The sequence below is a fragment of the Glossina fuscipes genome, unplaced genomic scaffold (genome assembly GCF_014805625.2).
Source record: "Glossina fuscipes isolate IAEA_lab_2018 unplaced genomic scaffold, Yale_Gfus_2 2, whole genome shotgun sequence".
Classification (NCBI taxonomy): domain Eukaryota; kingdom Metazoa; phylum Arthropoda; class Insecta; order Diptera; family Glossinidae; genus Glossina; species Glossina fuscipes.
The window spans coordinates 11,531,150-11,559,141 of record NW_023998416.1 but is presented as its reverse complement, the minus strand read 5'-3'; the positions used below and the strand labels follow the sequence as shown (position 1 = coordinate 11,559,141).

The 27,992-nt window shown below is 36.4% G+C and overlaps 2 protein-coding genes across 2 annotated transcripts; one reads left to right on the top strand and one right to left on the bottom strand.

The window, feature by feature from the left end:
* On the bottom strand, positions 1-25,884 carry LOC119632919 (dynein heavy chain 7, axonemal-like). Its single transcript, XM_038026073.1, has 32 exons — positions 25,860-25,884; positions 24,320-24,574; positions 24,042-24,267; positions 23,759-23,974; positions 22,194-22,356; positions 21,902-22,135; positions 20,543-21,832; positions 20,197-20,486; positions 20,002-20,124; positions 19,795-19,948; positions 19,025-19,156; positions 18,472-18,948; positions 18,239-18,397; positions 17,648-18,175; positions 17,145-17,591; positions 16,962-17,075; positions 15,380-16,896; positions 14,530-15,316; positions 14,283-14,465; positions 13,878-14,224; positions 12,979-13,818; positions 12,544-12,909; positions 11,446-11,733; positions 10,881-11,296; positions 10,637-10,815; positions 8,763-9,141; positions 7,710-8,707; positions 7,553-7,561; positions 7,469-7,486; positions 7,024-7,393; positions 2,380-2,531; positions 1-672 (listed from the first exon to the last, which is right to left on the bottom strand). Exons 1-32 carry the CDS (start codon positions 25,882-25,884, stop codon positions 166-168), a joined length of 12,189 nt encoding a protein of 4,062 aa, XP_037882001.1. The 3' UTR covers positions 1-165.
* On the top strand, positions 25,671-27,415 carry LOC119633437 (elongation factor Ts, mitochondrial). Its single transcript, XM_038026992.1, has 5 exons — positions 25,671-25,873; positions 25,945-26,445; positions 26,498-26,746; positions 26,803-26,884; positions 26,981-27,415. Exons 2-5 carry the CDS (start codon positions 26,290-26,292, stop codon positions 27,409-27,411), a joined length of 918 nt encoding a protein of 305 aa, XP_037882920.1. The 5' UTR covers positions 25,671-25,873; positions 25,945-26,289; the 3' UTR covers positions 27,412-27,415.
* Positions 27,416-27,992: the final 577 nt, after the last annotated feature.

Genomic DNA, 27,992 nt, shown 5'->3' with positions numbered 1-27,992 from the left:
AATAAATATTGAGAGAGAACATTACTTTTGATAAGGATTAGGCAAATTCTCTTTTTCCAAGTGTTTTTCAACTACTTTTGAAGCGGATTTCATTAAATCAAACCACTTTCTAAAGTTAAGTGTGTATTTATCAAAATAAATGGATTTACTTAAATAAACTAGCATTTAGAAACTCAGTTGACAAAGCAAAGCTGTACCGCGAATAATCCAATGTGATATTTGATGTCTGGGACTGCATTCTAAAAGCATTGCCACAACAAAATTAGTACTATGTCCCGTGGTGGATAATACACCTCTACGCTCTGCTGTTTTATACAGTGGGCAAGTGTAAATATGTCTTTGCTTCAGATCACTACGCTTGCATGGTTTCATCCATATGACCGGCATACGATCAAATAGTTCGCGCGGAAATGATTCAGCTAAACAATTTTCAGCACGATCCCAACGGGCCCCTTCCAAGAATATACCGTAGACGAAAACACCATCATCAGGGGCCGGCACTCCGCCAGTTTGATCTTCCTCCATATGTAAAACATCATAATCAAATATCAATAGATCGATAGGTATCACGTATTTGCGAGCAAAATTCTGCTGAGCGCCCGTCAAGAAAGCTTGGGTGAAAAAGAAGCCGGATAACCAGAAAGTACTCGGAGGCCCTTCCTCATACCATTTCTAAAGCATGATAAGAAATTTGGAAACAATAACAATTATGGGATTCGTTTAATTAATGTTAAAAGTTTTAAGTTAATTTAGAAGTATATTGCAAATAATGTGCACTATAATAACTAAGCAAAATAACAGCTTAATAGCAGCTGTGCTTTCATTATAAAATTCCAAGAACTGGACATTGTTGCCGAATGAACACTTTCGAGGAGTACACTTATGTGCGGAGCAATACTAAAAATATACCGTATCATAGTAAATGTGTATGTCATAGAGAGATCACTAGATTGCATCAACATCTTCTGAGAACTTTTATACTCTCTATGAGAACGTTTATATAGAAAGTATTGTAGTGATCCCATCCAAATTTAATATGCCAAAGCGTTAAAGATATGGATAATTTTTTCCAAACACTTTGTTATGTTGGGGAGCGGTGGCAAAAGTGTAATCAGTCTAACGTAACTACTTGAACAGCTCTTGTTCTTAGACCAAATACATGTTAATGTAGTAAATTTCTTCATAATATTTCGAAACACAAGAACATAGTCAAGCAAGACCGAACTTTAGACAACCCATTCAACTTTACCTATTACAGTCATTCCTGCATTTTCTCAATAATACACCAAAAGATTATATATTATTTCCATAAAAATGCATAATTTCCGTGAAAAGCCTCACATCGGAGGTTACTCAAAACGTCAACTAAAATTTTATGATTTTCCAATTGTGTCCGACCGCAAAATAGATATCGCCACGGAAGAGCGTACTTTCATGAGAATCCCTATACGTGGTGCGATATCACAAATAGGCCTACGTGATCAAATTATCGGAAAAAGTATTTTATCGGAAGAAGTATTGAAAATTAGTCCTTTCTGTTATATGTCAAGGTGTTCAAAACTGGGAATTTCTTTTGGCTCAGGGACGAAAATGGTTCGGATTGGCCCACTTTTTCGGCCACTCGCCGTATGACACCTTATTTTGAACAGTTGTTAAGCGAATAAATCTATTAAGCGACGTTCTGTACGATGGGCCTTGTCCCACTATAGAGTTTTGATATTTTTTGCTTTGTAAAATTTTGAATTCTGATTTTTAATTTCAACCCAAAAATATCTGAGAAGTAAATTTAAAAAAAATCATTTAAAAATTGATGTTAAATAAGAAATTAATAGGAAGCAATATTGAAGTTCTCAAGCTAGGATAGAAGAACGTAGGGTATTCATCTTTATTTTTGGTATTTATATTAGAAGGAAAATATTTCAGCTTTAAAATTAATAAATGATACGAAATTCAAATCAAAACTTCTCTCCCAGTAAATACAGGGCCATCAAAGAAGTTTTTTTTTTTTTTGATTTGGAATAAAAACTAAGCTGTAAACCGTTATGCCATTTTTATTAAACATTGGAATATCCATTTTTGGACACTTCTCAACATAAATCTGCTTTTATTTTACCAATAATACAAATAACGTAGCTAAATAAGTTCATGGTTAAATGGAATACGGAAATTCGCAAACATAACCCTAAAATGTAAAAAGTTCTTTATCGCAAGCTCACATAAGCTTTTTTGTAGATTACACGAACATTGAACTTTTCTCTAGCTCTAATTTTGTGGTTTTGCAAGCATTAACAATTTGGACACGATATAAGCTTTTAGGTAAAATAAAAGGGATAGGATCAACTGCAATACAAACAAAATATGTTAACACCTTCTTTGTACCTGCAGGAAATCCAAGCGTCGTAAGAAATCAGTAACATAAGCGCCCAGAGGCTTTAAACTTGGATAAGATTTCGAAGCCCACATGCCAGGTATCTTGCCGATTAAAATGGATTTATAGACTGCTTCGAAGGCCGCTGACATAACCACGAGTCCTAAAAAGCACAAAGAAATGAATGTTAAAAGTGGGCAAAAGACGTGTTCGTGTGGCAAATACCAATATATTAAGTTTAGGAGTAGAGAGAGAGATTCGTACATAGCAGTGAGTATCGGTATAAATTGAATGAACGATATCCTCGTATGAGTCTTAATATCGTCTCTTACATGGTTTTAATATCGGTTTATGGTAAATTTTAACAACAAGCAAATATTCTGTTGTCTGTTACAGCCTGCTGTCAAAAACTCTTTGAATTTTCATTTTTGATGCATTTGTAGGCTGACCGTTTTTAACGTCCTTTTTTGGGGAAAAAAAAGCTAAGCTAAAAAGCTTATTTCGATCTTTTGTCACAATTATCAAGAATGCAGATACTGCGAAGGGACAAACAGTGTTAAACCTTATACATACATACTCTTCAAACCACTGAATTATTTTACTATACTTTTCAAAGAGAAGTATAGACCACCGATTATAAGTATCATGGCACATAAGAAGTCAGGGTTTGGCAGAATCAAAGCTTTAAGGCACAGGCAATGCCTCAGATCTGTTCTAATTTTGTTACGCTGCCAATCCTCGATTAACTTTAGACAATACGTGGTATAATTCTTTCAATCTTCATTCCTCTTAGTTAAGCTACATTTTTAACATGATTCGTTATATTTTCATATTTTACGTTCCTTCTCTTTCCATTTACGATGCTTTATATTACGCATTGTCATCGATTAATTCTGTTTTTTTAATAAATTGGCAAATCTTGCTAACCAAGCTGCCAGCCAATGAAAACTGTCAATAAAAGAAAATTTTCATATTATTATTTTCTGTATCTGATGAGAACTTTTTTTAAACGAAACCACTTAATATTTAAAATAAAAAACGGGATAAATCATTTCTGTTGAAAAAAAATAGGCATGGCATTTAGCAAACAACTGCGTAAAAGTGGAGGAAACGCACTTCATAAAAGTCGTTATATAGAGTTAGAATTTGAAAACTCAATCGCAATGAGCTCTGCTTCTACATCTACTGACACCGATATTTTTTTCGTTGACTATATTAATAATGAACGACGACCACATTCCTCGTCAAAGCTATTAACAGGCACCGAAGATACCGGTAGCTTATATAATAATGTAGGCAGCAAACGCAGAAAATTAACTGGAGGTGCTACCTAAACAATAATGCAATAAATAAAATGATTTTAATCACCGTTTATGTTTGATACCAGGCGCCGATTCGAACACCGTAGAGGAACTCCCACAAGTTAACATAAATATGGTCAATTTGAAGCTAGGCGACGCCAATACAGTGGCTAGCAGAAGGACTTGTGGAATCCATAAAAAAAAAACTAAAGGCAGTCAAATTCGTGGCACTCAAACTCTTTATCGGTAAGGTCGTTCTCTAGTAATATTCTTTTACAGATGCACGTTATTTAATCTTTTAGAGAATCTTCAGCTCAAACGTTGCCTTTTCTGCCGAGCGTTTCGGAGGATCAACATCAACTAGAGGATACGGAAGTTTTTAAATTGCCCACTATTTTACCCGGTGATGGACCCCCCGGTCTTTATGAAGTTGAAGTTCTAGAAAGGGCTCGTAAGCGTTGGGCATTTCTCAAAGCTTTTAAACTTGATATGCAACGTAAGCAAAAAGCTGCTCGCGAACAAATCCTAAAAGTTAAACATAGGCGCATTCTTGAAGCATTCGAATGGGAGCATTGGATTGAACGTGAAGAGTATATACAAGAATGTCAAATGCTACGTTTAGAACTATTGATACGCATGTTTAATGATCGCGAGCAACGCATGCACATAGCTTCGAATAAACGTATATCAATGAGTTACGAGAAAATTGATCAGCGGCGAAAGGCTGCATTAAAGAAAAATGAAGTAGAATATAATCGGGCGTTAAGAGTATTAAATGTGAAGCATGCAAACCAGTCAAATATGTGGCATAAGAAACCAATTACGTACGATCTGGGCAACACTAATTCAGAATACTATGCACCTAAAATGCGTTACGGTGTTAATCCCAACAGACGTCACTTCAAGGCTTCACGTAAAGCTTTCGATAGACGTATGAATGATTTAGAAAAACAGATAGTGCAAATGAGTTCTGAAGATCTAAAGTGTCCGTTTGCCAAACTTAAAGAATGGTCGAAACCTAAGCAAAACATAAAGGAATATGAGCAGAACTTTTGCTCAGATAATAATCTGAAAAAATTGTACGAGAGCTTAAAAGTTAGTTGAAGTTTATACGAAAGTGAAATATAATATCTAATATTGTAATTTTTTTTTACAATCTAGTATCTACGTCATAGTTTCCAGAAAGATAAATTACAACCGCAATGTCTTGCAGCCAGAACCAAACAAGGAGCGCCGACTGCAGAAAAGGATGAAAGCACACGAACATATGAAATGACTGCTAAAGATTTAAATGAGGAATTAGTTGGCACCGAAGTCAGCTTTAGGCAGATCGAGGAAGGAGAATCGGAGGAGAGAGTGGAAAAAGAACCCACCCTTTCGGAAAAACAAGATGCTGCTAGGCGTAAAGAAGAAATGGATGAATCCGCAGCGCAAATGAAAGCAACGAAATCACAAAATATATTCCTGAACAATGAATTTCGTAACGAAGAATGTGAAGGTCTTACGCAACTATATGAGGGCTCTACCATCGGCTGGCTAATGCGTTTCTTAGGAGAAGAACTGCAACGAGCCGAAGAACAGCGCAAACTTCACTTTTACTGCATGCTGGCTTTAAGAGAGCGATGGCATCGCGAAGCGGTTGAGGCTGGCTTGCGACAAAAGGAGAATTGCATGCGTGCCACTTATGAAAAAATGTATCGTTTATGCTGTAAAGCAGATGGAGAAGTTGCAGAAAAATATTTAGAAAAAATTATTGCCAACGACATTGAGAATTACAGTGCTCAAGTAGCTGAAGATGACGTGATGAAAATGGCCCAGGCAGTAGATAAAGAGGCTGAGAAGTGGTTACAATCTTTCAAAGAAATTCAAAATCCTCTTAATTATGATCAACTAAGATGCGCTTTGCGTGAAAACATCATTCCGGATAAGGAAAGAATCATTTGTGAAAATGAAAGAAAGATTGTAATAAATTACATTATCTACGATATTTTACTTGAAAATACCTTTGAAAAAACGGAGTCTTATGACATTTCAAATTTGATTGCCAATGAAATTATTGATCGCCTAATTGATACAGACCTTTATTATGAGTCGACTGAGAGCAGCTCCATGGATGAGGATCGTGAGGCTGATCAGGAAATTCATGCTATATTGCGTAAGCTTATTCGTTACGCAGTACCAGGTCGACGCTATTTTACGCCCTCGGAACGTATCTTTCGCAATGAAATTTTTGATTTCTTAGATGAAATATTTAAGGAAATCGATGCTAAAGAGCCTGAGTGTCCTAAAGAACAACACGTTATATCTATGGATTCGCACGCTGACGTGCATACAGAATCAAGAGAAAGACAAAGGTACTATTCCTTAGATAGCGATGGAGTACGATTAAGTGAGGTACAAATAGCTGATTGGCAAGTTAAAAATTTGGTGTCCCAGGATTACGGCAAAACATTGCAGCCAGACGAAGAACTTTTGCTTATGGACACGGACCTATTATCGATCGACAAGTTCTTAATGGAATTGATCAGTTATGGAGAGCATCCTGAAGATACTTCAGAACGTCCGCCCGTACGTATTATACCCAGCAGTCATGACTTAGGAAAACTTGAAGACTTTTTGTTTGCACCGGATTACGCACCCAGCGACGACGATGACAGCGTCGTCGACGAATACGAACCAGAAACTGAGGGAAGTGCCACCGCTGAGCTAAGCGAAGACTTAGAGTCTCTACTTCCAGTTTCTGAAGACTTTGAGGCAACGGTCTTTGTTGACCATTACACAGGTAAGATTGACTATAGTGTTATTTCGCTCGTATATATGTAATAAATTGGGATCTCGCCTTTTCTTTGTAATTTTAAAGAAGATGAAACCAATGAAGCTAAAGGGGAAAAAGAAGAAGAGCAGAACGATGATGATCGCACTGAAACTGTAGGCGAAAAGACTAATGAGACCGAAAGAGAGGAAGAAGAAAGAGAAAATTTGGAGGAGAAAAACAATGACGCTCGTGCAGAAAATGGAGACCAGGAGACGGATGAGACCAAAAAAGAGGAAGAAAAAGAAGACTTAGAAGAGACGACCGATGAAGCTAAAAAAAAAAAAAAAAAGAGCATAATGCCGCCAAAAGATTCGGATCATGAATATTCACGTGAATCAGCTAAAGGAGTAAGACCCAAACCATCGATTTTAATCAGACTTTCTTACTCCACTTAGTGGATCGTTTCAATCTGATGTTTGTTCTGTCATGATGCACATATACATTATATTTTTTTTTTAGATTTGTGCGCCCGTACACGACTATACAAATGAATACAAATATATTTCATTTTTGTCTTAAAACTAAAGAAACTTACTTACCCTTAATAGCTTTACGTACAGTTATCAAACTAGTACGTATTGTATTTAAGAGAACATTAAAGCGAGTCATCTCTTGGACTAGAACGGTGTTCATACTTTGATGATAGCTGGTTGGGTAGCGGGCCAGAGCAGCTTCCCGGTCAAAGTCTTTCGGTAAACGGGACAATACGTCACTTGCAACATTAATAACTACTTCTTCAGGCGTTAATTGTGCACCTCCACCCGAGTCGTCACCTGAACCTGAAGTATCCTTGTGAAGGTAGAAAAGGGAAACAAATTCAGGACATTTGGGACAATGGGGAAGGAAAAGGTTCTCAGGAAATTTTTTTGACAAAATTTCTCTATAGTAACGCTGTGATTTTTGCAGAAGCTGCGTAGTTTAACAATAAAAACAGAACGTATGAAGTAAACTCAAATGAAAAGCCATATGACCTAATTTACTTACGCGTTTCTCTTGGAGGTCCTTTTAAAAATTGGAAATAGAAAATAATATTATATATGTCAAGATACTTGTGAAATTAGTACCTACCAGACGATCCTTTTTTTTAATTGCAAACAGAATTCGAATTTTAAAAACAAATTTTAATTATTGCAAATTTAAAAACCATGAAAAATCTACGTAATTCGTCTTTGCCTGCTGCAACCAACAGATACGCAAAAGCAATTGAAATTTTTTTTTTCCTTACCTGTGTTAATAAAGTGTGACTTAGGAGCATATCAGTTTCCTTTTGATCCTTCATGATATCGGCATTAGCATGAAATCCAAATATGGCTGGTTCCGTTTCAAGCGGTAAATCTTTTGTGTACGATAGATAATTGTCCACTTCTTTAAGTGCTGGTATATAATAGATTTTCTTTTCGTCGAAATAAAATGGATTCTCGAGATCTAATACCTCTGGACAATAATAACGATTTAAAATTGTCTTGAGTGTCCGACGATCCCAATCATCGGTAACACGACCACCATAATTACATTCGCCCGTTAGATAACGCAAAGCATCATAATTAACTCCTTCATACTGATCCAAAAACATTTTCAGTTGCATAAGACTTATTCTCAAGTCAGTCTCGTTGAATTCATATGGAATATTCCAACCAATAGGACCAAAGTAACGTCTCTCTTGTATGACGGCGTGAAAGAAACATAGCGAGTAGATCAACTGCTTGAAAGTTTGGTTTTGTTTACATGATTCGTACCATTCTGGGTCAGATATTGGATCGCTTAACATAGAGCGAACAACATTAGACCGTAAACCTTTGGGTGGTTCATTGGTCATTTTAATGCCATTTTGCAATACTACTACAGGGAAATGTTCAGCTGGATATGATGTTAACCACAAACGAAAATCTGGATGTGTAGAATCAGGTACCATACCCTCGCAAATTTTTTCCAGATTTGGCATAAAACTCTTAGCTAAATGGCAATTTTGCAATACGACCCAATTGCCAAGCCTGACACCATCGTCTATCATTTTAACGGCTATTGGACCTTGGCCTTGGCCTAAAGACAATGAAAATAAACGATTCGAACCAAAGCCTTGCTCATCTGCGAATTTCAAGAGCGTCGCCGTTGGATCAGAGCCCGGTGTTAAAATAAATATCAGTGGTATGCAACAGTGAGAATCAGCAAACGAAGCGCTTAAATCAAATTGCGGGGGATCCACATATTTTTGGCCCATTTCATCTAATTTCGTAATGAATTAAAATTGATTTTTTATATGAAAGATATTTTCACTTACTTGAAACAAATGCCAATACACCTGGTACCAATTTATCTGGCCTCAACACCCGTAATATTAGCAGCATTTGAAACATGGAAAGCTTAGCCGACCATGGCTCTGGTATGCTGTGATTATCTTGTGGGGTAGGCGAGTCAAAAAAAGCTTTCCAAAGTGCTAAATTTTGTTCTATATGTTCGCGGAGTCCTTTAAAATTTGGCAATTCTGATAATCGACATATTTCATTCCAACTCTGCACACCCAACCACTTAGCCGGATTTTTATGGGGATTATCTAAACCGACACCACCCGTTAAAAGGAATAGCCATTCCGCGTTTTCAATACGATTTTCAGATTTCATCAGATTAATATTCAAGATCAACGAAAACAAAAGCTTATCCTGAAATTAAAACGCAAGATTTTATGGAAATTATATTAACACACGCGTACGCTGCTCATGTACAAAAATTAAAAATACAACAACAATTTAAAAATTTACATTCGGTCGTGCCCGAATATTTTATGCTCATTACCGTTATCATAAAAAAGAATAAAAAAGAAAAAAAACTAAATCTTCATACTCTATAATATCGGATAGCCGCAGATGATTTTTCCTATTTTCAGAAAAAAGGTGATCTATTATGTGATCTATTATTTCGAGGTAAACCAGTCTGCTTACCATTTATAATATATTCTTCCCAATAACGCACAAGTTCCTGTTTTAAATAATATAATTGCAAGCGTAACATGCTGCGTAGGCATGAGCGTTGCACTCCATAACTGCTGTATAATAGATATGACAAAATATGTCCACATCTGCTGTTGTTGTTTACATATTCAACAGAAATAGCGCACAAGTTGAATAAGTATTAAATAAAGTGAACGCAATGGACCACAAAACATTATTTAAATTTGGACCTACTCTAGATGAAAAAGTTTGCAATCTTGTAGTTGCAGCGTTTAAAGCTTGTTCGATATCTACATTTCCAATGAGCAAACATATTGCAGCGGCTCATTTCCACTATAATGGCTTGCTATGAAATGCCTTTATATAAAAAATATATTTCTCGAGAAAAGTCGGTGAAATGTCTCAGTCAACAACTTGGAGCCCTTCGAACTTTTTGGAATTAATAACTTTGCTGCAGCTTAAGTCTTACATCGGCAAAAGCGGCTATTGTTTGCTGAATAACCAACAAAATACAAGAGTTTATAGCTTAGAGGGAAAAAGTTATTGAACGTCTAAAATCCATATATCATAAAAAAAATGTCATGTTAATGTTAATCATTCACTAACTAAATGCTTCACTTTTCTTAAACATTTTCTCCAACATAACACACAACGCCAGGTGAAGTCTTGGTCCTGCAATCAACTGAAGAAGTTGCATGAAAGGTTTCCTGTATATGTAAGTGAGCGTGTTATACGCTAACACTTTCTAAAGACATTTGGGATTTCAGACACATATTCAGAATGTTGAGCACCTGGGAAATAAAAACTGTAAAGCTTCTTACGGGAAGCACTTATTTTTTATTTTATTTTTTTACGTGACTCCTGTAACGTACGACGCATTTTGCGACCCGCCAATTTTAACAGAAATAATGTCTGTTCTCATTATACGCATCGCGGACAGAATTGACCAAACTTGTAAAATGTGGAAAGCTGAAGTGAGTATTAAAATCGACTTAGAACTTTAAAGCAGGTCATGGTGTAAAGAGCGCTACTGCCATGCACAGTGTTTAGGTGAATAAGTTGCAAGTAATTAGTTCGCAATATATGTATCACGCTTTCGTTGTCTTCTTGCTTTCTTAATCAACTGATTTACGTTCCACATAAAGCACATAAATCTTATCCCGCTAGTTGATATTAAATATTTAGTATGAGTTTATAGTTTACATACCCGTTCAAATAAACTGCGACATATATTGACATAGAGACTGTAAGTGAAATGTGTTCGCAAATCAGATAAACGTTCTGCAATATCATCTACTTTGTCCGTATTATCAATGGATGATATAAACAAAGCCACAAACCAAGCTAAACTGTATTGATACATAGGGTCAATATTGGCCAAATCAACTGAAAATTTCGAAAAAATCCTAATGAAAGCATAAAAGTAGTATTTTATATAATGAGATATTTACCTATAGTGAAGAAGAGAATCGTAGAGTGTTCGGCTATGGGTACGTAACTCAAGCGGGCAATATCGATTTGCTTTTCTGTGGCTTCGGTAATAATTTGCTTCTCACTGATCTCATTAGCCAAGACTTTTGAGGAACTTAGTATCTGCACAGCGGTCTCGTCTTCCAAAATATTGGCAGCCGATGATAATACTTCAAGAATTTTGTCTTCCGTCTCTTTTAGCATACGCTTGTTTTCAGCACCTTGCACAATCAAATTATTCTTTTCCGCTTCTAAATCTGGTCGTTCCCTGGCTACTGTTATGCCCAGCAATTGATCTTGCAAACCTTGAGTTGTGATCATAAAATTAAGTAAGGTCACCTTGACAGCTACCTCGGGCAAATAGTGAGGATTACGCAACTTGGTAGTCATATAAAATCTAACAGTACAAGAATTATTACAATATTAAATACAAAATAAGAAGTCTTCATTTGAATTCGATGAGCCCTTTATATGTTACCTATAAAAATTGCAAAAAATGTTTCGTCTTCGCAAAGAAAAGAAGCCAAGTCTCCTATTAAAACTTACCTAAAGTTGTGATTGTACTCAATCACCGTGTCGCCTAATTTTATACAAAGAGCGCCTCCTTGCTTAAACAGCTGCTTCAATAATACTGATTCCAGAATAGGATCTAATTCCTCACCAATATTTTCTAGTAAAACTGGTAAACCGAATTGAATAGCATTTTCCATAACGCGCGTATAATCGGGTTGATTAAGACGTATAACACAGAGGCGATTCGCTTTTTCCAAATTCTTTATCCATTTGTTAGCTTGACCTTGGGGATCTATCATCAAAGGCCAACGGCGAGCATTTCTGAAAAAGAATTATTAAGGAAATAGGCGCAACTGTAATGTAAAAAAAAATTACTAAAGCCATCTACTGAAGCAAAAGAGAATTTCAAAACTGTCAATCTGACATCCAAAGATAGTCAAATTTTAGCGATTAAAGAGCCAGTATCTTTTGCCATCTGCACATGAAGACACTGTGATTTGGAATTAGATTTTGTTTACAGTATGTTAAAACTTTTACAAAAACACGTAACTGTTCTAATGGTAATGCATTCAAACGATAAGTAGATAAGTAGCTTCAAGGAGGTCGGTAATGACAATCGAAAGCTACATAGGAAAAAAAACAAAAATTGCAATTATCTGAGGGAAAAAGAATGTTGGCATTGAATCTGCCGCTAAGGCCTTAAGAAAACAAGTTTTGTTGTAAGCCTCAACATCATTCCCATTTTCCTTAATTATCCGCGAACAGCACTACTTTCCTTTTCGCAAAACTTCCTATTTGGAAGTAACAAAAGTTGCTACTCGTTTTTTTGTTTTAAACCTCCATTCCAGCATTGTGGGCATACGTGTTTGTACGTGTAAACATATTCAGAGTTAGTAGACAAGAAAACTCCATTTTAAGGTATATATTTCACCGATTATCTTCAAATTCCCGATCGATCTGTGGTGCAGAATGTAGAAGATTCGGTCACATACGAATATAATTTTCTTGCTTTTTAAAATTCGCCAAAGTATTGTAACATTATTTTTAATTGGAACTATCTTAGTAGTTCTTTGATGATGCCACATGCACGCGCACACACAATCAAAAACTCTTATCTTTACTTTTACTCACTTCATCATAATAGCACTTTCCACTGAGAAAGCATCCGTTGGCAAGCCGCAAATGTTCCAATTGCGTATTTCTACTGCTTCGCCCAATACAGTGACCAATTGAAAATCTTGACTGCATACGACACCGAACGAAGCACATTTTTCAGCCCACTTGCGTATTTGATCAACACGAAAGTCAATCGTGAACGGTCCAAGATAGGACACTACCCCAGATGCGATAAGAACGTCACCTGTTAACGTGTTATAAACACGTCCCAATTGGCGGGCTGTTTCAGACCAACGAGTGCGTTCACCACCCAATCCCGAAATTAGCTCTTGAGCTCGCTGTAATTTTTTTGTACAGGCTTCGTGTTCAGCTTGCAGTGTTCTACAAAAAAGAAAAGAATGAAAGTGAAAGCTTTCGGAGATATAATTTAAAAAGGATGAAGTAATTTACCCATATTCTCTGAGTTGTTGGTCCAAAATCCTCTGAATGGCGGCCAAATTTGCTTCAACCCGCGCCAATTGTGCAAGTTTCTCATCAAGAAGTTTCTGTGCTGTTTGGTATGTTGCCTCTGCTTTAGCTAAGGCTATTTTTTTGGGTGCTACAACTTTGGCAACCACATCGTATTTAGTCAAAGCCAGAACCCAACGGCATAACCCTTCACAGGCTGTCGAAGCTAATTTCACTTTATCCGGGTCAAAATTTTCATTGTTTAAGATGCGTTTATGAAGTTTTTCCATAACTGCTACTGGTATGTTGTCCTTATCGAAATTCAATAACCCGTCTAAAAACTTAATATCGCTCAAAACACGTTTTGATGGTCCCCAATAATCTTCAATGGTTCCCACACCACTTGGGTTCGGTACTTTTTCTGGCTTAAGATCCTTTAAAATGCAAACGGCTTCCATGACAATACGCACCCCGATCGGTGGGCTTTTCATCGTCTTCACTACCGCAATATCGGCGGCAGTTAAAGTATTCAAAGCAGCTAAAGCCGCATTAAGAATGGGTAGAGCCTCACCTAGTTTTGCATCGCATTCCTCTTTGATGCCCATAGCCACAGCCGCTTGTTCTTTGGCAGCCGCTTCATCTTGTTTAACCAATTCCCGTTGTTCCGCAGCTGCTTTACTATCCTCGGTAACTTTGGCTACTTGAACCGCCACAATTTCTGCAGCCTCTTTCAACTTTGGCTCCAGTGCCGTCAATTGTTCTTGCATAACACTGACTTGTTGTGCAGCGATATCTAATTGGGAGATTCCAGTCAAGTACCGATTCTTATTCGTCATAATAGTACTAAAGAAATATTATAAAACGTAAGCTAAAATTTTTATTTTACAAAATTTTGAACTCACTTTCTTTTCCTATTCAGTAACTCCTTAAAAGTTTGTATAAGTTCCAAATAGGATGTAGGTGTCACATAATTACGTCGCTTCAACCGTAAGTAGAATATTTCAGCTAACTCCTGTGTGGAAGTGTGAAACTCCATGCACATGTCTATGGAAGCCTTTCTTTCTACAGCTGTGAGTTCTTCTTTCTCTAGAAACCTAGTACTCACTGCTAACAAAGCATCTTCAGGCCAAGCCTGAAACCAGTCGATGGTACAACAATTGACTACGGAAGGAAATTTACGTATACGCATACGTAGCGAGTCACCAATTGGAGACATAGCGAGAACAATATGCAATTGATCTTTGCAAGTCTAACAAAAGATCAAAAAGTTAAAGATACACATGCCATTGAAGAGGTTCATTACATACAGTAACAAAGAAGTTAAACAAAGCGACTGGACTTCCGTCTGTTTGTACGGCCTTATCTCGCTGTTTATCGATTTGAGCCATTTTTTCCACAACTTCCATTTTCTCTTCATTGCTAAAGAGATTCGGTACTTCACCGGAATTTAAAAGATTATTTATATCCTCTAAAAATGATTCGTCTTTAATCTATTGGAAAGATTTTTTTTTGAATTTTGTTTATTTTCAACACCTCAATGGACATTTCCATTACCTGAACATCGGTAAATAGGAAAACACCGTGCAATTCTGAAGAACTTATTTTGCGTAAGATAACTTTAAGATCTTCATGCCATTCATATGGCCCATATGATCGAGTGATCTCTACTTGAAAGAGTTCATAGTCACATATATGCGAAGCCAAACGGGTCAAGCTCTGACGTCCGGAGCCACCGACCCCAATTAGCAGAGCATGACTGCGTGGCTGCTTTAATATGCGACATATTCTCGATAAATGTTCCACGGCAAAGCGGAAGAGTACCAAATTCATAGGTTTCTTCGACATATTATTATACTCAACTAAAAATGATTCCACCACCGAACGTAACTCTTCCAAATCAATTACCTCTATGTATTGTTTGCTATCCGCTTTCGGATTTGCAAAGTCACAGTAAATAAGTCGACGGAAATCTGCTTCGGTGACCGGATGACCTTTGCTAACGAGACGTGCAAACAATACTTCTGCTGAGACATCGAAACTCAGCCGAACTTGATCGCATACGGCAGTGAAAAGCCAAGTTCGATCTGAATCTTCAACCAAACGATCACCGTAAACACGAAATACTTCATGAACCCACAAACGTCGCATGGAATTTATATCCTCCATGGCCTCAGGTACCGAAAGGAGGACACCTTGAATGACACGCGAAAAGTCGCGCAGATTAAAGAGATAATGAGACTTGGCCGGTGTTGGGAGCAGATTTTTCTTGGCCGTATTATAAATATGTAAAGTAGCATCAACGATCTCCTCAATGCAGGGATCGAATGCCTTGGAAAATCCTCTACATTTTAAACCGAATTATAATTATGAATTCTATTTGATTAGTAGCATTCAGTGCTATTACCTTGTATCTAAATGCCAAAGAACGATTTTGCTAAATATCCCACGTAAGATATCGTCGTTGAACTCATCAATCGCCAGTACATTGAAATGTCTTTGGAAACGCGGCGTAACCGTATTGCCAGTCGAGGGAGGACCCATAGCACAAATCATTTGCAAGTCGATCAATTTCATAGGTATTATATTTTTTAGATCGTACCACATCCAATGATCCATCATCATTCGCAAGAGTTCTATAGGTGGTTGAGCCCCGTAAGTCTCTTTCAAAGGCATCGAAACGTCATCCACAAAGATCACGAACTTTTTATTGAGTGGAGGACCGAAAACCCCCTTACGACGTTTATCTAATTTTGACATGATTATGTCTTGAGTTTGATTTGCGGATGTTTGGGCCGAAAAACTAATTAGTAAAGGCTTATAAACACTCAAATCCATTTTCTTTAACATATAATCAATGATATAACAGCTTTTGCCAGTACCAGTGGGACCGACAAACATGACCGGTTTTCCGTGTCGCACCAATAGATCCAGCAATGCAGTGCATCGAACATTTTCATTTGTTGTAATTATTATCTGATTAACGGGTATATCGCGTGGAATTGGTGGTGCAGCTGCAACATCGTCTTGCCAGGGTCGCCACTTACCTTTACCTTCTTTAATGAAACGATAATCAAACACTGAACCTTGTTTAGGCATGGGAAAAATGAAAGGCTTCGATAACGGTTGTGCTTGCAGATGGTCCGGTATGCCAAACGTTTCGTACAGAGATTCGGGAAAATTCTTTTCCATTAAACCGCGAAACACGATATTAAACTTATCCCGACTAGCGGAATCTAAAGAACCGCCCAAAGCCCAAATACACGAAAATAGAAATACTCCTTCAATTTGCGCTCTCATATCAATATCTAAAAGGTTTTGCACAAATTTCTCATCTCTGAAATCGTCCAAGAAACAATCAAAGATATTCATTAAGGAAGCCACCAGATTACTATCGGAGGTCGGAGCAATTTCTACCAACGAACATTTTCGTACCACGAATAAAAGCAAAGGGCAAAACCTGTGCATTAAGTAGGTAAGTAACTGTTTGGCGACAGCATGAAACGAACTAGGCAATTTGTTCTTCCAGGACGTAAACAAAGGGTCCCATCCTAATGAACCAGGCTCTAAATAAATCATTCCGCAACGTGACACTGTAGCAGGTGAGGCCACTTCTAAATCCATTGGCTCAAATATTAGATTGGTTGTGGGAGAAAGTTGTATAATCTCACCCGACATCAAACACAATTTTTTGTTGTCATCGAGTACTGTGTTCATATTTTCAATCCAAATCGCATCGACAGGACCATCAAATAACAGCCATTTACGTTCGGGTGTATCAGATACTGCAAATTGTCTGTAGAGAACAGCTAAAACGCCGTCGCTCCATTCGTGAGAGACCAAGTCGAACTGACCGTACAACTGTCCCATGGTAATTGCTTTAGGATTCATAACGCTATAAATAGCACGATTTTCCGCACCACCCTACAAGATATGATATAAAAAAGTAGCATGAAATAAAACTAACAAAATCGTGTTAGATTTCTTACTTTCTTCTCTATACATTCCAAAGTATCTGCCAATATGCGGTATGCAGTAGTTTTGCCTCCAAACGGTAAACCTACCAGCATTAAACCATGACGTACCACAATCATTTCGTAAAGCTTTAGACAAAGGTAAAATGATCACAAATATAAATAACCAAATTTCCGGAATGCAATCAGATGTCATACCTGCTGAACTTTTTCCAAAAAAAAGTCTGTGCATTGTGTATTATTCTTCTCACAAATTTTATAACAGCATTCATTGAAAAGTACGTAGTCTGGTTCGGGTAAAATAGTGCCCGGAAACAAATCCGAAGTAATGCCTTGAAATAGTGGCACATCCTGATTGAGAAATTTAGGCAAGTTTACGTCCTTAATGGAACGCAGTACTAAAATATCTTCATTTTCATCACGATAACGCAATTTAAGAGCACCAGCTGCTTTCAGAACAGATTTCACAGCGCGCATGCCGTAATCGTAGTGGCTTTGGCTACTCAGTTGTTCAGAACACAAACGATAAGTAGCCACAATTTTAATAGAAAGGGGCTTAGCACTTAAAAATCCGTATGAATAAAGTTCAATTTCAGATATAAGAGCGTAATCGGGCACCATCATAGCCACCGAACGGAAGAGAGCCTAAAATATGAGAAGAATTGATTACATGCTGGAGGCAATTTACATTTACAAATTACTTTTAGGTTATCAGGCAATTCCGAACGACCAGCATAGCCCGGGTTCATAGTAATAAAGCATGCACATGTCGGATCCAAAGTTAGGGTCGTACCTTCAAAGACCAATGTCGAACTGCCAGAATTAATACCGCGTTGTATCGTTAATATCTGCTGAGCTACCACAGACAAGACTTCCAAATCGATGCGATTAAATTCGTCAAAGCATGACCATGCACCACACGAAGCTAAACCTTTAAAGAATTTTCCTAAGGCCAAATAATCCAAACCATCAGAGCAATTGAACACAACACATTGCTTTGCTACGGCTTTCGCCAAATCTTTGGTGGTTTCGGTTTTACCAGTACCGGCGGGACCCTCAGGTGCTCCACCCAAGTGCAAATTCAAAGCACTAAACAAGGTGCGATAACAACGATCGGTTAAAGGGGTTACCACCAGACGCGTTGTATTACCCAAGTATTCATAACCGTATTTCAAGCCACAATTAATCATACGCGTATCCAAATTATTATCCTCCCAATAATATCGCAGCTAAAAAGCAAAGCATATTTAATTGGAATCGTGGTACTCATCGGATTGCTGCCGAAGGCTTACCTGACATAACCACTGAAAGTCATTAAGATCGGTGACTTTGTTTTCTACAATTTCTGCTAAGACATCACGAGCGTGCACATCCAAGACAACTAAGGCTCCTAAAGTTATACGATTTTGGGTACTCAAGTCGCCTCTAACTAAATCCACAATGCGCGCTATCTATAAGTTTTTATATATTATATGTGAAACCGTCTGGTTTCAGTTGCAGGGAAGGATTTATGTGCTTTGCGTACCTGTTCTTTATTCTTTTGCAAATATTTTTCCAAATTCGCTGCAGGATCATCCGTTAGAAAACATTCCGTTATTGACAGAGTCCAATATGTCAAGGAAATCGATTGCACACATTGACCGGGCCAGACCAATACCCATTTATGGCGTACACTTTGTGGATAGCTATAGAAGGCCTCACTCATTTTCATATGTATGCTCTTCTTCATGTTTATCTCTAATTCCAATAACCATTTCTCTACTTGACCACGGGCCTTTGCAGTGGATATCGCTTCAACTAGCTGCACTTCTTCACGTTCCGATGAACGCATTACAGTAACATCCAATTCTTCTGTGAAATAAAGCGTGGCGATGCCCTCAAAGCATTTTTTAAGATGAGGTTGTACGCGCGTCGGATCCTTAGTTTCCGACAAGATCTCGAGTAACTCATCATTCGATAGGAAGAAGAATCGTGGAAAGTATAAACGTTTCTTCTCAAGATACTAAAAAAGAATGCATAGAGTTTGGAATGAAGACTTAAACTAAGCTTTCAACTTTTTCAAATGTACTGTCACTTACTGCATTCAGGCCTTTCTGAATTATCTCTAAAAGATTAAAGGATTTTTTCAATCTTTCACTCATTTTGTCAATTTCCACCACCGACATAACAGCGGGATCTGCGTTCACTTGCTTCATGAGTTCTTTCCAGGTCTAATAATTTAATAAAAACAAGAAAACTTACATCGAAGATGAAAAATTTATTTGTCTTTTTTTTTTGGACGGATACGAATGGACTTGAAAGTAACTTAAGTGCTGTAAGCTTAGGCATATTAAAAATTACAACACAGAATTCGTGGATTCTTCTCAATGGTATCGTTGTCAACCTAGAATTTGCTTACCCGCCGCTGAGGTTACAAAGAAAAATTTTTGCTTTGTTTCAAAATTCATGATGGCTTGCTGCTGCTATACTTGTCAGACGTTCGAGCCTCATAAAAAGCAACCTTTGCGCATCTTTTACATAATCAAGGCATAAAAAGAAGCAACAAGGAAAGCCTCCGCAAATTACTGCATTCCCTGAAGAAATACGTCTGCTCAATTTACTAAAGCTCTTCTCGAAGTCCTGCACGCTGCTAATTGTCATAAAAAGTCTTAAAAAATAGGAACACTACTGCTTGCTCTAATCTTGTTTTTTACATAATTAATTATTAATCGCACGTAAACTAAAGCAATGAAAGAAAAGTGACATCATGAAGAGGTTCTATGTTTTTTATATTGGAAAATGGCGCGAAAGCTCTCCACTAATTTTCTTACTGACTTTCTTATTAACTTTAATTAATCATTAGATGTACCTTATCCACAGCGCTAAAACGCCTGCCTTCTTCTGGCATTTGTTGCTGAATATCCGGACTGGAAAATATAGGTTCTAAATACATCCAAGTAGCTTGCACTTTAATCCAATCGTCGAGGATATCTTGTAAAAGCATTAGTTTTGCTTCCCATTTTCTACAACGAGAAGGAAATTATCAAGAACACAACTTTAAAACTTATTTACTAACAGTATTTCGCTTTCGAATGGTTTTATATAAGGGGAACTTTTCATGGTCAAAGTCTTAATGATTTGATCATCCAAAAGAATTTGTATATCATCCACTGCCGACAGCTTGTAAGTACCTGAGTCTCTATAATAAAGAAATTATACAACATTATTTGCTCTTGCTTTAAAGTAACATTGTTCATATTCAAAAACATACCGATACGGGCTTATAGAAAATGAAACATCTTCCCATTCAGAGGCCATTCGAATTAAGGCTCTTTCCAGGTTATTCTCCTTGGTAGCACTCTCCGAAATGAATTCAAATTTGGGCACATATTCTTCTAATTGATAGTCAATAATGCGCGCTAATGTTAATTCTGGCGTGACTTTGATGGGGAAGCCAACAATCTCGGAAACCTGTTCCCAATGTCTAGCTTTCATACCCGGATTGCCCAATGTACTAATAATTGGCATATTTTCCCGAAATCTTTCAATATTTTCTTTGATCTAATAAAAGAATTGAGCTTAAAAAGGGGTTTGACAAAACGAACGACATTTCTTACGTCTCTTATTAATTCCGAGGTATGTGGACGATCGCTTAATTGTTTTTCCAGCTTTTGTATAATACGATATATGCTTGAAACGTCTTCAGCTATTACATCCGGTTCATATGAGCCTATCTGTGAATTCATCCATAATTCACTCTTATCGAAGAACTCTTGCCCAGCATCGTATAATGTTTTGTACGGTTTCAGTAGATCGTGAGTTTTTTTACGTGTAGGATATTGCGTTAAATCCCAACCATAGGCGGTTTCTTCTTCATTAATATGATCGACAGTGTCCATGGCTTGCACCAAGCGAGCATCCAAAATATTAGCTTTACGTTTATACTTGGCCAATTGTTTGATATCACCCCATTCTGGATAGGTTTGTACCTGTTCAAAGTATGTTTGCAGTTCACGTCTAAAAGCTTCGATGCGTTTTTTTAACGATTCCTGATAATCAATAACCTTATCGGCTATTATAATACGATGCTCTTCAAAAATAGAAGCCATTTTCAGATACCATTGAATGGTCGTGCTGTTGGCTTTTATTTGAAGCGGGGAGAAAAGTATGTTATCCATAAGCCATAAAATATGAGACATATTCACGCGTAGCCGTTGTTCCATCTCTGGCACGAGATTCTCTTCGGCGTTGATTACATAACTCTTAAGACTCATCAGTTCGGCCGTGTCTTTAGGTATAGTTAATGCTTTTTTACCTATAGTTTCATATTCCTTACCTAAGCTGACAATCTCCTCTTGTTGATCCGTAATCATTCGATTCAATAATTGTGTTTGCATATAACTAGCAAGTTCCTCGAGGTTTGATATGAATCCCTCACGATGAAAGTCGAACAAACCCATTCGTATCGCGCCAAAAATGTCTCTGGAAATTTGTTCGCCTTTTTCACGGTAATAAAAAACCATTTCGCAATATTGGTCAAAGCTTGGCCCAGATTCTATAAAGTTTTGTACATTCTGTGAGTCGACTCCGTTCATCAAATTAATATATTTATCAAAGTCTTGCAAGCGTAATTCGGGACCAATACGTTGCTCTTCAAGCAATTCACAAATCCGATTACGTTTATCGGTTATAATTGATTCGGGTATAGCTGGAGTTAAGGATAACTTCGTTGCGATGCGCAAATCTGTGTAAAGCATGGTTTCGATGCGATTCATATTCTGCACACCTAATACTATGTTTTCGAGTAAACGCAAAAGTTCTGCTTGAAATTTCTCAAAACTGGGATTAAACCGTATGACATCTTCATCCTCTAGCATAACCGATAAAACAAAACCCGGAAAAGTTTTCTAAACGAAAGCAAAGCAAAGTTACTTAAAAGTTCATTCATGTCACGTTTTCCTAAATATTTTTATTACCCCGTAATTGCATATTAAATTAACAAAAGCATTAATGCTGCGTATACACATGTCTTCTAACTGCTGTGTCATTAAAGCGGCAACACAATTAAAAAAACATTTTATCAACTTTTTACGCCGCACGTCCGGTATCATTTTTCGCCTACTGGCGTTTAACAAAATCGAATGAATTTCGCCTTGCCAAGCCGTAGCCAATTTCTCCTTCATAGTGCTCGCCTGATGACCGACGCAATTCTAGAAACAAAATTTTAAAAAATATTTGAAAATGAGTATTGAAAAGCACAGTCCTTACCGAAAATTCATATAAATCATAAGGTCTTTCAGCACTTTTCAAAGCTTCGATATCCAAGAAGGTTTTGTCTTTATATTGGGAATTCCATAGTTCCAAAATATTAGCCACACTGCGATGTATGCAGAATAGAAAGGTTTTCAAACGACAGCGATTCTCATCATAACTTGGAAAATTTGGAAAAAAAATATTTGAATTTTTATATTAAAGTGACTACGAAAAATATATTCGGTCGTGACGGAATCTTTTACCCATAACCGTTATCCTAGAAAAGACAAAAAAAAAAATAGATCAAAGAGCTCTACAATAAGAAGTGGGCGAGACTGATTTTTTTATTTTCAAGATAAAAGTTTTTGTCAAATGTACGAGTGGACTTAGTAGGCGTGTCCTTTGAAAAGTTTTGGTCATTTCCAAATTCTTTTCCAAATTTTGTAGGCGATATCGGGCAAACGTTTGTCACAGACACTACGCGGTTGGGCGGACGGACGGATGGACATTCTTAGATACATACCAAATTTGAAAATGTCCAAGAATTTATAAATTTTATAAATCTTATGGGATTTTTGAAACTTATTTCTGCGAGTTATAAAGGTATTTAAAGAAAAATAAATGTTAATATTCTATAATATTAGGCATCGCCCGCAGAATATACTTTTTGTATATTTATCTGCTATAAGTTTATGAGTAATGATTAAAAATATATTTTTTATTTCTTTTGAAAACAGAGATGTTCGCAGTTTATCTGGTGCTGCAGCCGTGTTAATTTTCTCGTGAGAGTTCTCCTTAAAGCAATCGACCTACCTGATCATACTCATTCTACTCTAAATGATTTAGGCAATTTCAGACTAATTGTAGGTTTCGAACTTTTACGAACTTTTACGGATTGTGTCAAGTTTGTAAAGCTTCGTAAAATTCTTTTGTAATCCTTGGAACAGCTGAAGAAGAGTTGATTATGGTGAAAGGCGTGAAGCAATGCTTTTTCAAGGTTTTGGCACTTTAAACTCGTGCAGCTACACTTGTTGGAGTGGTGTTTTTTATTGTCGTGCTTTCATCAAGACCAACGCAATCGCTTCATGGAACTTTGCTCTTAGCAAACGCAACAACGACAATTGAAACATTTTCTCCGCGAGCAAAAGGAACATTAACAAATGCTGGATGAAAATTTTACTACTATGTACAGTGCACAAGCTACTGCTGAGTTAATTAGTCGCTGCTAAATAGCAGTGGAGTGTCTATCTGGAATCCCTCATAGAGCACTCTTTACAAGTTGTGAAAGAAAATTGTTGTTTTGCTGACTGCAGATCAGTTTTGTTCTTTACAACTAAAAGAGATTCACTCTATACCAAATAGATAAATAGGTCCCATAATCTAATCAGGTTAGGTAACAACCTGTATGCTCCTTTTAGTGCTCGCAATGATGCTTGTCTTGGGGGGCTAACTTTCTTAATTAAAGTGGCCAACCTATCTTTCTACCTAACTAATTTTCAAAAAAAAAACTTTCTCTCTGTTTTCTTTACACAAAACAAGACTTTTTTAAAAGTAAATTTAAAATTTGTTCTCTAACATACCGATAGCGCCATTTATTGTACATTGCTTTCGCTTCTTTACGTTCTTTAGTTATTTTAATTTTCGATTTTTTTTTCGCGCTGCTTAAGGAATTTTGTAAGACAAAATCGACTACAGCTTTTTTCATTGCGAACAAATAATCAGATTTGATTTCTTCGATAGTCTCTTGCAAAGCTACAGCCCATTTATTTAAATAAGGCGGTATTTGATTGGTTATCCTTAAAGCGGAAGATAATAAATTCTTAATATACAATAATTGTGAGCATAAAACTAAAATGCGCTTACCTAGTCAACACTTTTTGGCTCATGGGTGCTACATGGATGGTATCGATACCATGTTTAATGTAATAATAATAACGCAAAATCTCTTTCTCTTCGGTGTTGGGAAATTCAGCGTCTAAATCCGTGACACTCGGTTTCATGTCTGCAGTGTTGGGACGCGCAATTAATTCTACCAATTTCTTGCGAAAATTTTCCCTTTCTAAACGCATTTGCATATACGAAATAGGTTCTGCGGACATTAAGATTTTTAGTTAAAATAAAATACTTACTTATTTACTTACTCTGTTTCCTCTTTTGTCGTCTAGCTAGTGTACGCATAGGCTTAGGATGGTGAAATAAGCCAGGCGGTAGTGATGATGACAACATTTTACCATCCAATATGTCACTGGTACACTCGGGCATATTAAGTTCATACCATAAACGCCTTGCATTGTATCGAGTATTGGCCTTAGAACACAGTATGCTATGCAGAACGTCAGGTTTGGGACGATTGTGAACAAATCTAAGATTTGCACAAGCCTTCTTATTTGCGGACTCTATGAAATCATAAGAAATTGTGAGTAAATAGTTAATAATAAACTATTAACGTTTTTAAAATTGGAAAAAAATAAAAGCGAAGGCACTATGCCCACCCTCAAATATGGGCACAGTAGCTTGATCATTCATTAATATAAAAAGGCAAGTCAAATAGGTGGCTAAGTTGTAGATTAATGCTTCAATATTTAATGTAAAGTAAATGGTGTCAATTGTTTGCCTGTAGTATCCACATATCGGTCCATGTCATTATCATTCCTTTCTGTCGATTCAAAGCCATCAATTATATTATAGAGTTAAGGAAATTAATAGATTTGATAAGTACGCTTTATGGATGAGTCGTTTCTCCGTCTAGAAAAATGCCTATTTTCCGCTTTTCAAGAAAAACAAATATATCTTTGGTTCTCTAGCTTATTATTGATTGAAACAAAAAAAAAATACAGCACCTACACTCTGGATCGTGAAAAAAATTTCTCCTGCCATCTAGACTTAAATTTTTTTAAACGTTAGCAATTATTAAATAGCGAAGACATAGACAATTACTACATTAAGTGCATCACAGAGATATTGAAATCGCACTATTGTGTATGAGTTAACGAAACATTAACTTTTTATATATACGCTGACTGAGACGAAGCAAACATTGATGGCAGCGAATGGCCCATTAATAATAAATATATCGAAAATTCAAAATCGATTCAGCAACAGTTGATCAAACAAATAGAGAGTTAATACGTTATGCGCCTTAAATCTATGCAATACATTTTGATAATATGCGGAAAGATGATTAATATATTAAAGCTATTTTAAAAGCGGCCGCAAGGAGATTAAATGTGATCAATCTTCTTAGTGCCTTATGAATGCAGGTAGAATGCCTCTTTTTTATTTTCTATATAATTTCCGACAATAATGTGAAAGAATTTTCATTCATCTTCATTTGCGTCTTTACACGTTCTAAATTAAATTATTGAAAAGTGTTGATAGCACCGTTACTTTCTACAATTAGTTTAAAAGAATTAAAAACAGCTGTTTGCCAAAGAGCAAAACAACCGGAAAAAACATCCAGCTGATGTGTTTGCACAAAAAAAAGCATAATTAAAAACTATCTATAAAGACATTTTTTTTTTTTTTTTTGGATATACTGGCAAATTCACGTTGTCGTACCTTTTAAATTAAACAAAAAAAGAAAATTTTCTCGTTCGCGCTCTTTGTTGCGTAAAAATTTGTAAAAAGGATACATTTTCGTTTTGAAAATAAAAATTCTTGCGAGTATCTATCAAAACTTACCAGCTTTAACATCGGTACGTCTCATTGCGTAAATTTATATAAAATTAATCAGTGATATTAATCAGTAATATAATCTTTATTTTAGCGGACGCTGATTGAAATATAAATTATCCAATCTGCCCAATTATATCCCAAGAATCGCTAAAGTTTTTTCAATAAGAACGATTCTTTATGTAAATTGATCAAAAAAATATTTTCTCCTTTACTGATTGAAAGTTATATGATTATTAATTGAAATGAATATTTTTTCCAAGTGACTGCACCGTATTGGAAAAAGTTTCCTAAAATTGATATTAACATACGTCAGTTATAAATAACATAAAATACTCCTTGGTTTCCTAGGTGTTATTCGAAACTATATATATGTTATAAAAAGCCGCATTTGCGTATTTCGAAAAACTATACACTATATATATATAAATAAAATAAAATGATTTTCCAAAAGTTTCCACGTTTTTTGCACATCAGCCGTTTGGCAATGGCGAGTGTCGAAAAAAATTCTTTAGCAACTTTACGCAAAAAGACAGGCTATACATTTGCCAATTGCAAGAAGGCTTTGGAATTGCACAACAATGATATTAAATTGGTACGTAATGTAAACAAAAATGTAGAATACCTAAGTAGAAATATCTTTATAGGCAGAGAAATGGCTAAATGAACAGGCTCAAAGTATGGGCTGGTCGAAAGCTACTAAATTAGCGCAAAGAGTCACTTCTCAAGGTCTGGTAGGTGTTTTGGTACGTGGTAATATCGGGGCCATGGTTGAAGTGAATTGTGAAACTGACTTTGTGGCCCGTAATGAACATTTCAAAATATTTGTGGATCATGTTTCTCGTGTGTGCGCCCAGTACACCGAACTAACACAATTTGATGGCGACCTGTGGAAGGTAAGTAATTATAAATTTATGTTTAAATTGTATTGAAAAACAATCTCTTTTCAAAGTCTGGTTTCGAAGCCGAAGCTTTGCGGAATCTAAAGGCACCGGACGGCAAAAGTTTGGCCGACCATTTAGCTTTGCTAATAGGTGAGATTAAATTGATTTAATTTCTCATACTAACAAAATATGCAAACATTTACATAGTGTTCTTATACAAATATATATTACACAAAAATTAAACAGGAACCGTTGGTGAGAATGCCGCCATTAGACGGGCCATATGTTTCAAGGTTAACAATGATTTAAAACTGTCTGGTTATGCCCACCCTCAAGCCGCGTCAATAGCATCTACACAAAACGTTACGCAAGTTGGTAAATATGGCGCTATTATAGCCTTTCGTACTCCTCATCAAGACGACGAATTGCAAAAAAATCTTTGCCAACATATAATTGGTTTAAATCCACAAAAGGTAGGAGAAGAAGGCAAAGATGAACCATTAAGTAATAAGGATGATGAGACTTCCCTTATCCATCAAGAATTTCTAGTCGATGAAGAGAGAACAGTTGGCGAAGTGCTAAAAGAAAATAATTTAGAAATTATTGATTATCAACGGTACGAATGCGGCGAGGTGGCCAAAAATGAAGAATTAGAACAAGCTAAACTTACCAATTGAATACTATTCAGAAGCGTATGAATGGCTTCCACGTTATGTTGATCACAAAAGAAAAAATTTCATTGTTGAGCATTAAAAAATGAACATAGAAACAATAAATAATAATGTATTAACTGGCATAAGTATGTAAAATTTTGATTGCTTTGATTCGTTTGTCAACAGTGATTATCAGCAAGCCGGTGTTAAATGAATAGCTCGGATTAATAATTATTTTCAACCTATTCAGCGTGGACAAGCGCTATAAAAATCGGGCTTTTCTCCGTACAATTTAAATGGACATGAATAAAAATAAAAGAAGATCCCATGTAATGCTACTAAATTATCATTTTCTCCCTTTAATACGTTCGCGGACAATAAAAATATCAGGGAACTGCAAAATATGACAGTCAATTTTTTTTAAACTAATTGCAATATTCAACGTCTGATTGAAAATATTTTGTACCGGTAGCCGCGATATAATTGTACATATATAAAGAATGCCCTAACATCCTATTAAGTTATTAAAGTTTTATTTAATTAAATAGGAATAATTGGCTTTAAATTTTGAATGCTATAGCATTCATGTTATTTTGCATCTCAAT

Coding starts and splice junctions, on each gene's coding strand:
- LOC119632919 (XM_038026073.1), bottom strand. CDS start 25,884: ATGAGACGTACCGATGTTAAAGCTG. Junction 18,949..19,024: donor TTCAGAAAGGCCTGAATGCA/GTAAGTGACAGT, acceptor ATTCTTTTTTAG/TATCTTGAGAAGAAACGTTT. Junction 8,708..8,762: donor TGTATTGGCATTTGTTTCAA/GTAAGTGAAAAT, acceptor TTACGAAATTAG/ATGAAATGGGCCAAAAATAT.
- LOC119633437 (XM_038026992.1), top strand. CDS start 26,290: ATGATTTTCCAAAAGTTTCCACGTTTTTTGCACATCAGCCGTTTGGCA. Junction 26,446..26,497: donor ACAACAATGATATTAAATTG/GTACGTAATGTA, acceptor ATATCTTTATAG/GCAGAGAAATGGCTAAATGA. Junction 26,885..26,980: donor CCATTTAGCTTTGCTAATAG/GTGAGATTAAAT, acceptor AAAATTAAACAG/GAACCGTTGGTGAGAATGCC.